The following is a 9,383-nucleotide window of genomic DNA, read 5'->3' on the forward strand; positions in this document are numbered from 1 at the left end:
TTGGCCTAGGTGAAGCGCGGACTTCTGATGGGCCATTCCTTTTTCACACGTTTATTTTGCAATTTCCTTTTTCCTTTTTTTATTATACGTATTTATCTTTTCTACAGCTTATATAAATAGGTATACATAGTATGTGCTTCTCTCCTCCATCCGCAACTAGGCGCCACACTTAGAACCCATTATGCTCCTGCCACCGGTTCACTGCAACACATGATTCACTTGGTTTAATTGGCTGTGTTGTACCTTTGTATTAGCCTTAGCATGTATTGAATCTTACACATCACCACTCAAATCAGCATAAACGTATGAATAGTGAACGACATTTGGTAGGATTATGTTTGATTGTTTACATTTTGTTACATACTGTCATTTCCATGCTATAATAGAGGTCTCTTATTTCTATCAGAGCTAAAGGACATGATAGTATGTCATATCTAGTGTGCCTATTGGTTTATGCAAATACACATTGCCTTATATAACTAAGCGTACTAGCTAATGCTGCATTGGATCTGAGCATAAAAACTTATGCAGGCAGTCAAAAGACAAAACTACATTGAACAATTATGAACATAGACAAATTGTGCTAAACGAATTGAACACAATTGCTCTTATAATCAAGCGTGGTGAAATAATTAATCTAGGAGTGTTTGTTTATATATACTCATTTAAATCAAGTCTACTATTGTCTCTCCTTATTTGATTCATTTTAATTGTATTGGAGTTGAATTACTTTATACTTCCTCTATTCTAAATTATAATACATTTTGACTTTTCTAGATGTATAATTTTTTATTATACACTTAGATATGCACATGTCTAAATATATAGTTAAATAATGTATCTAAAAAAACAAAATGTCATATAATTTGGAACCGAGAAAATAAATTCTAGTTGCTCACTGAATATCTCTTGTAGTCGTAGTATACATATACAATTTACAGAATATACATATACATGATCCATACCCGCTGTATTCGGGGAAATCCGATTTTATAAAATGATTTTATAAAATGATTTTTTTTAAAAAAAATCGGATATCTGGGACAATACGTCTTGGCCCACTTAAGTATATGGGCCAGTCACCGTTTGGCCCATTAGCTCCTAGATATATATATTATTCAAAAGAGCACAGCAAACCCTATCTCTGGCCACCTCCCCCAGTCACCCATCTCTCCCGCACCGCAGCCGCCGCCTGCCCGGCCACCGCGCCTGCGACGAGATCCGGCGCCGGCAGCGAGCTCTAGCACCCACGACGAGCAGCAGCTGCCAGCGACGCGCGCAGCCCAGGTAAATCAACTGCATGTCGGCGGCTAGTTTCTTCTCTATCCCCTCCCGTACGCCTTTACTGTCGCTTATACCGTACTCGAATTGTTTGTCTGGTCACTTGGTAAGATTATGGACGGGGATCCAACAGCTACAACAGGTCAACCTTTGTCTGGTTTGCAGATCTGGAAGAAGTGCAAAACGGCACGATTGCTGCAATATAGGGCGATTTTTATGTTCCTGCTACGTTGCAACTGCTTTTAGATTATAGGACAATTTTGATCTTCCTGCTATGTCCCCGTATCATGTTTTCTGAAAAAAAATATCTTATCTCCATATCCGCATCCTCCTGATATTGTGTCCATATCCGTGCATACATATAGTATATATAATAGTATGCTATGTAATGGCCTTGAACCCGAATTGCTATTTATTTGATTATTTCGTGTCTGTTACTTTGATGTTTTTTTTACAGAATATAATAAGTTGTGGTGTCCTGATTGTAGATCTTAGTTTACCGGGTTTGTACCCTGTGTACAATTACTAAGATGCATGGTTTCAGTTTACTTTTTATTAGCTTTTGTGCTTACAATCCTGTAAAGTGTGGTTAATAATTTCCGTGTATCTTTGGTTCCTGACAACCATAGTGGTTAATTACTTTGCTACTGACGTCAGTGTCAAAGTTTTCAGTTTAGTTTTGTACTCATGTTTTTGAGTAAATTCTTACTAGTTCTCCCATACCTTCACAGCAGGAATAAATATTGGCATTGGTAGTGTGATCTTCATAAGAAGTCAAGATGGTGAAGTTCACGGCCGAAGAGCTCCGTGCCATCATGGACAAAAAGAACAACATTCGTAACATGTCTGTTATTGCTCATGTCGACCATGGTATGTTCAGTACACTGCTCAAGCCTTTTTGATGTCAAGATTTGTTCTGTTTCAATATTTAAGCTCTGTACTGTGCTTGACTGCTGTTGCTTCTATTCGTGCTGCATTATCTACTATACTATAGGCCTATATTAACCGATATTTATCCCATGTATGAAATAGGCCTATATTCACAGATAATTATCTACTACTGGCTGTATGTTTTAGATTGTAATATACCAGTGTGTTATGAACTTTTGTGTTTTCAATATTTATATAAGCTCTGTGTTGTGCTTTACAGCTGATGTTTCTTTTCTTGCTGCACTATCTATTTAGGCCTAGCCAAGTTAACTACCTATATTCAGATATTTACCCAATGTAGGAAATGGGCTTATCATTTTGTCATCTTGTAATTAATCTACTGGTTCTCTAGGTATTGTGCTTTATATACTATATCTATTACCTATATACTCTAGATTGTAATCTACTAGTGTGTTTGTTAACTTTTGATTGGTTGACTGTTCCTAATATTGTATTATGATGCACATGTTGAAGTTCCATGCCGTTCTTATATGCTATTATTAATTCTTTGCAGGCAAGTCTACGCTTACAGATTCCCTTGTGGCAGCTGCTGGGATTATTGCCCAGGAAGTTGCTGGCGATGTTCGCATGACTGATACGCGTGCAGACGAAGCAGAGCGTGGTATTACAATCAAATCTACTGGTATCTCTCTTTACTATGAGATGACTGATGAGTCACTGAAGAGCTACAAGGGTGAGAGAGATGGTAACCAATACCTGATCAACCTTATTGACTCGCCTGGGCACGTTGATTTTTCTTCGGAAGTGACAGCTGCTCTTCGCATCACCGATGGTGCTCTGGTGGTGGTTGACTGTATTGAAGGTGTCTGTGTGCAAACTGAAACTGTGCTTCGCCAAGCCCTTGGTGAGAGGATTAGGCCAGTTCTTACCGTGAACAAGATGGACAGGTGCTTCCTTGAGCTTCAGGTTGAGGGCGAGGAAGCTTATCAGACTTTTTCCCGTGTCATTGAGAATGCCAATGTCATCATGGCAACATATGAAGATACGCTCCTTGGTGATGTCCAAGTCTACCCAGAGAAGGGGACTGTTGCTTTTTCTGCTGGCCTGCACGGATGGGCCTTTACCCTCACTAACTTTGCCAAGATGTATGCATCTAAGTTTGGAGTTGATGAAGCTAAGATGATGGAGAGGCTTTGGGGTGAGAACTTCTTTGACCCTGCCACCAAGAAGTGGACCACCAAGAACACAGGCTCTCCTACCTGCAAGAGAGGATTTGTTCAGTTCTGCTATGAGCCAATCAAGCAAATCATCAAAACCTGCATGAACGACCAGAAGGAGAAATTGTGGCCCATGCTGCAAAAGCTCAATGTTACCATGAAGGCTGATGAGAAGGAATTGATTGGCAAAGCTTTGATGAAGCGTGTTATGCAAACGTGGCTACCAGCTAGCACTGCACTGCTCGAGATGATGATATTCCACCTTCCTTCCCCATCAAAGGCTCAGAGGTATCGTGTGGAGAACTTGTATGAGGGACCCCTTGATGATGTCTATGCAACTGCTATCAGAAACTGTGATCCGGAGGGTCCTCTTATGCTGTACGTTTCGAAGATGATCCCAGCATCTGACAAGGGCAGGTTCTTTGCCTTCGGTCGTGTCTTCTCAGGGAAGGTTGCTACTGGCATGAAGGTTCGGATCATGGGTCCCAACTATGTCCCTGGCCAGAAGAAGGATCTGTATGTCAAGAGTGTCCAGCGTACCGTTATCTGGATGGGAAAGAAACAAGAGTCGGTTGAGGATGTTCCTTGTGGTAACACTGTTGCTATGGTTGGTCTGGATCAGTTCATCACGAAGAATGCTACACTCACTAATGAGAAGGAGGTTGATGCATGCCCAATCAGAGCAATGAAGTTCTCTGTCTCTCCTGTTGTGCGTGTTGCTGTTCAGTGCAAGGTTGCCTCTGACCTTCCCAAGCTAGTCGAAGGTTTGAAGCGTCTGGCGAAGTCCGATCCTATGGTTCTCTGTACAATGGAAGAGTCTGGTGAGCATATCATTGCTGGAGCTGGTGAGCTTCATCTTGAGATTTGCCTGAAGGATCTGCAGGAGGACTTCATGGGTGGTGCTGAAATTATTGTTTCCCCTCCTGTTGTGTCCTTCCGTGAAACCGTTCTTGAGAAGTCCTGCCGTACTGTCATGAGCAAGTCTCCCAACAAGCACAACCGTCTGTACATGGAGGCGCGCCCCTTGGAGGAGGGTCTTGCTGAGGCCATCGATGAGGGCCGCATTGGCCCACGTGATGATCCTAAGGTGCGCTCCCAGATCCTCTCTCAGGAGTTTGGGTGGGACAAGGATCTCGCCAAGAAGATTTGGTGCTTTGGACCTGAGACCACCGGCCCAAACATGGTTGTTGATATGTGCAAGGGAGTGCAGTATCTCAATGAAATCAAGGATTCTGTCGTGGCTGGTTTCCAGTGGGCATCAAAGGAGGGTGCACTGGCTGAGGAGAACATGCGCGGAATTTGCTTTGAGGTCTGTGATGTCGTTCTTCATGCTGATGCTATCCACAGGGGTGGTGGCCAGGTCATTCCAACTGCCAGGAGGGTCATCTATGCTTCTCAGCTCACGGCCAAGCCAAGGCTGCTGGAGCCAGTGTACCTGGTGGAGATTCAGGCCCCAGAAAATGCACTTGGTGGTATCTACGGTGTTCTGAACCAGAAGAGAGGCCATGTCTTCGAGGAGATGCAGAGGCCGGGTACCCCGCTCTACAACATCAAGGCTTACCTCCCTGTCATCGAGTCCTTTGGGTTCTCCAGCCAACTGAGGGCTGCAACCTCTGGTCAGGCGTTCCCCCAGTGTGTCTTTGACCACTGGGACATGATGGGCTCTGATCCTTTGGAGGCTGGCTCCCAGGCTGCTCAGCTGGTGCTGGATATCCGCAAGAGGAAGGGTCTCAAGGAACAGATGACCCCTCTTTCTGAGTTTGAGGACAAGCTCTAAATTCTTGGTTGCTTGTGCTACTGTTACACCTGCTGGTTTAATCGTCAATTGGTCTACTGTAATGGGAACTACTACAATATTTTGGTTTTGTTTAGTTGTCAAATGCACTTGTCTCTAAACTGTATTGGTCATCATGTAGTGTGTGCTGCTGTGCTGACACGAGATATATCTTTCAAAGAAGGGTTTTTTTGAATAAGCCAATTGATTTGGGACCTTTGGATCCATTCTTTTTCCTATTCAAAGACCAGGCCTTTGTCTATGTGTTTTCACGTCGAGAATTCTTTGCAGATGAAGATGAAGAGATGGCAAAGCGGCTTAGTACTAGTATCTGGAGAAAAAAACCTCCTAAACATCCTAAACATAAACATATGGCTAGCAACCGGTTCACCAGGAGTATGCAAGAAAGGCAAAAGCAGCACTACGAATTAGTGATTTATGAATGGGAATGGGCTAGAACCCTGGTTTCTTCCTTATATAATACCTCGTAGAGTTCAACTCCCGCTTTCAACCCGTGAACAATATGAGTCCGAAGCTTCTATCGTAACTCCCGGAATTTCTTCGTAGTGGCTATGCCTCATTTCATAGAGAAGCCCAAAGTGGCTCTATTTCATTCTATTTCACTTCCTAGCACTTCCTATCATTTAATATCCATTCATTTGGTTCGTTCCTCTAGCAATTCCGGTTTGACCATTCCGTTCCCTTTTTCAAACTCCACTTCTTTTCATATAGCATCCCTAATCAAAGAGAGAACAATATCCATTTCAAAACATTTCTAACGGATTCCTTGGTTCGGACCGACGAAGTAATGGCACTCGATTATTATCAACCCGACTGCAATCTTTTTCTGTCGGTGAGGATTGCACCAGAGCACCTTCTACTTCTAATAGGCCATGAACTATAGATAGAGAATAATCATTCTGAGTGAGTCCATAAGAAGAGCCTGAGACTCTATTTTGATATCTGTTGTGATGTAGCAGATGACATATATTTGGTATCTGTGGTAGTAAGTGGTTATATACTTATATTCTGTTGTCTTATTAATGCTCTGCCTGATGATCTGTCAGGGAATTTCACCCTTTTGTTGGTTGTCTCCTTGCCTTTTCCATGTGAAGTGTGTAGTCATTTTTGCAGCACTTTTGATTTTTTTTTATCGATTTATCGATGATGAGTTCCGTATATGTATGACACAGTTGATAGTGTTGAATAGAATTGAGGTACATTTAAATAGCTAATACTATGTTTGAGTTATCTCCCCAAAATTACCAATGGATATATACTTTGATGCATGAGATCATCCAATAGAATAGGCTGCTTTCTATTCACTCCACTTGTTTATTATTACTGCTACTTTGATTTGGTTTGAAAATTTCTCTGTTCATCTTTGTTTGTAGGAGTATTTGCAATGTATTGTTTAAGGATTAAGTTTTACTATGCGTTATTCTTTTTTTAAGGAACAACCAGGTCTTTATATCGCGGTATTGCATCAAGCGACTCTCTACTCTGATATGCTTTAAGCGACTCTTCACTCTGGTATACCGTTGCAACAATTAGATGAATGAAATGTAATGTATAGCAACTCCAAGACTCTATATCCTTCCTAATTGCTAGGAATAGAGATTTTGATGAAAAGCTACCCTCCAATAGCTTCATTAAATGGTTATCTAAATATAAACATCTTCTATTCTGAATTTCTCGCTAGCTTAAAAAAAAAGCGAGAATAGCTCTCTAGAGTGCGCATAAGATAGAAAAACTGGTTTAAGAGTGAAAATATATATAAGTGTTTTTTTATGCAAATGACTTCCAAATATGCTATAACATCTATCGAAAGCATATGAAGACTTTTTCTTGAAAGAGATTGCCTCTGCTTTTTAGAAAGCAAAGGTTGGTACAGGAGAGTGCTGGGGATACCAGCTCCCGGCTAGCAATCTGAATCTAGTAATGTACAACATACCGAGTAGCAAATGACCAGACAATGAAATCCATGTTGACGCTACAATAAGCCAGAACCTGAAGTAAACATTATGTGAGAAATGGGATACAGCCGCAACCTGGAGGTGCAACAAAACTACTCTTGCCAACCAAATTAATTTCAGGCAATATTAGCTGACATAACCCAATTTTGTATGTAATCCGCAAGGCTGTGGCCATCCTCCTTGATTTATATATGAGTAAATCATACATTGCTGTTCGCCTGTATGACCGAATTTTTTACTTTTTGGCCATTTTTTCGAAAGTTTCTCTCAAATAGACCCCTGGCGGAAAGAATTCCAGAAATGGACCCTTGGCTCGGCGCCAGAGTGAGTGGCGCCAAGCTCGGCGCCACGGTGACTGGCGCCGAGCTCCTGGCCACGGGCAAACGGCCTGCAAGGGGCTCGGCGCCACTCACTCTGGCGCCGAGCTCGGCCTAAATCTACCCGGCCTTCTTCCCCATTCCTTGCCCTAGCCAGCCCCCGCCGCCGCCGCCGCGCCCACGCCCGCGCCGAGCCTGCGCCGCGCCGGGCCGTCCGAGCCGCTGCAGCTCCGCCTGTCCGAGCCGCTGCTGCTCCGGCGGCCGAGCCCGCGCCGCGCCGCTGCCTCCGCTCCCTCGCCCGAGCCCGCACCGCGCCGCCGTGCCCTCGCGCTGTTGGCCATTGGTTGGCTGCAGTGCCGAGCCGCCACGCCCTCCACCGTCGTCGTAGCCTTTGTCTCCACCGCCGGCCTTGGCCTCGCCCCGCCTTGTCGACGTCCACCGCTGTCCTCACCTCGCCCCGCCTCCCGCGGCCGTCGAGCCGGTCTCGCAGCGCGGAGCGCCGGCCACCCCGCGACCGCCGCACGCCACCTCTGTCGTTGGCCGCGCCACCGCAGTCCCAGATATTCACCTTGACCTACGCCCATCGTCCGTCGACCCGGAAAGGTATAAAATATGAATATGCAATGTACCTATTTAGTTGGTGTATGTTATTGACTAGTTATATTGTGATGACTTTGTTAGTTGATTTAGTTATATATATATATGTAGATAGATAGAAACATAGATACATTGATAAATAGATATAGTTAGATAGCTACTTAGATATGTAGTTATATTTGTAGTTAACTACATATGATCTTGCTATTTAGTGAGTACACTATAAATATATACGTAGTTATTATCATGATTACTTAGTTTGTAGTTAGAAAGTACTTGTTAGGTACTATCTATCGTATAATTTGGACTAAAGGACATGTGTTTCGTTACGTTTTTTAAATAGATGGACAACCTAGTGACCATATATCATGGAGGCACGGTTGAAAGCGATCGTTATGGATATGTTGAGTTTCTTGACATGCAAAGCGTGCCTATGCTATTCAATGATAGGCCTTCATTTAGTGATATGGTTGCAAGGGCTCGGGAGGAGCTGCATTGCTTTGGAGATGATGACATTGCAGTTGATGGTGTACTGCACCTAGGTTGTCCTCCGAACATCTTCAGGCGAATGATCTCAATTGGTTGTGCGGATCAGTGGGACAACTATGTGAGATCGGCTATGAAGAGCCAGCTGCAATATTTGGACGTGGTTGTTCGTCGGGTGTTAGTTGATCCAATCCCTCATGGGTTTACCCCAGCAATGGATCATCCGGCACACATCGACCCTCCCGTTCCGGAACCTTACCTACATGTGCAGATTGCGCCTACGGTTCCTGATGCTCAATCTGCCCCCAATGCGTTATTTGGAGATGGTTGTCATACTCATGTTTTCGTGGCAGATCCTCCTTATGAGATCCCTTTGACACAGAATCATCCGAGTAAGTGTCTTAACCGCATGGTTTTTGGGAGCTTATTCCGTTCCTTACATCTATTTATTTCATTCTTTCCTCATTTCTGTAATGACGTTGCAGGAGACATTCCTGAGAATATCGATGTGCCCCATGTTGCTGCGCAAGTGCACTTTTTAGATGGATTTCGTGGCTCCAATAATGTTGAAATTATGAATGATTCGGAGCCATATGAGATGGCTAGGGCTCTTGATTCTGATGATGATCGTCCTGTTGGAGAGCTGACGGAGAGTGATGTTGAGATGATGAGACGTATCTTTCCTGACCGCCGTGATCCTAGAGTTCATGAGTTTAGTGATCTTGCTCATTCTGATCTGGCGTTTGCAGAAGGACGTGATGATGAGCTCCTAGAAGCTCCTGAGGCCGGTCCTAACATGGTAATTGAGGAGGGGAGGGTGTTCAATGACCTCCCTGCTTTGAAG

The 9,383-nt window shown here is 43.7% G+C and overlaps 1 protein-coding gene across 2 annotated transcripts; it reads left to right on the plus strand.

Annotated features, from left to right (window-relative positions):
• The first annotated feature begins 1,137 nt into the window (after positions 1-1,137).
• LOC136532874 (elongation factor 2) lies at positions 1,138-5,378 on the plus strand. Of its 2 annotated transcripts, none has more exons than XM_066525454.1 (3): positions 1,138-1,287; positions 2,013-2,151; positions 2,726-5,378. In XM_066525454.1, exons 2-3 carry the CDS (start codon positions 2,061-2,063, stop codon positions 5,164-5,166), a joined length of 2,532 nt encoding a protein of 843 aa, XP_066381551.1. In that variant the 5' UTR covers positions 1,138-1,287; positions 2,013-2,060; the 3' UTR covers positions 5,167-5,378. The 2 variants fall into 2 exon arrangements, with proteins under 2 accessions (XP_066381551.1, XP_066381552.1); XM_066525455.1 differs by having other exon boundaries at positions 2,016-2,151.
• Positions 5,379-9,383: the final 4,005 nt, after the last annotated feature.

The sequence above is a fragment of the Miscanthus floridulus genome, unplaced genomic scaffold (assembly GCF_019320115.1).
Source record: "Miscanthus floridulus cultivar M001 unplaced genomic scaffold, ASM1932011v1 fs_735_2_3, whole genome shotgun sequence".
NCBI classification, from domain to species: domain Eukaryota; kingdom Viridiplantae; phylum Streptophyta; class Magnoliopsida; order Poales; family Poaceae; genus Miscanthus; species Miscanthus floridulus.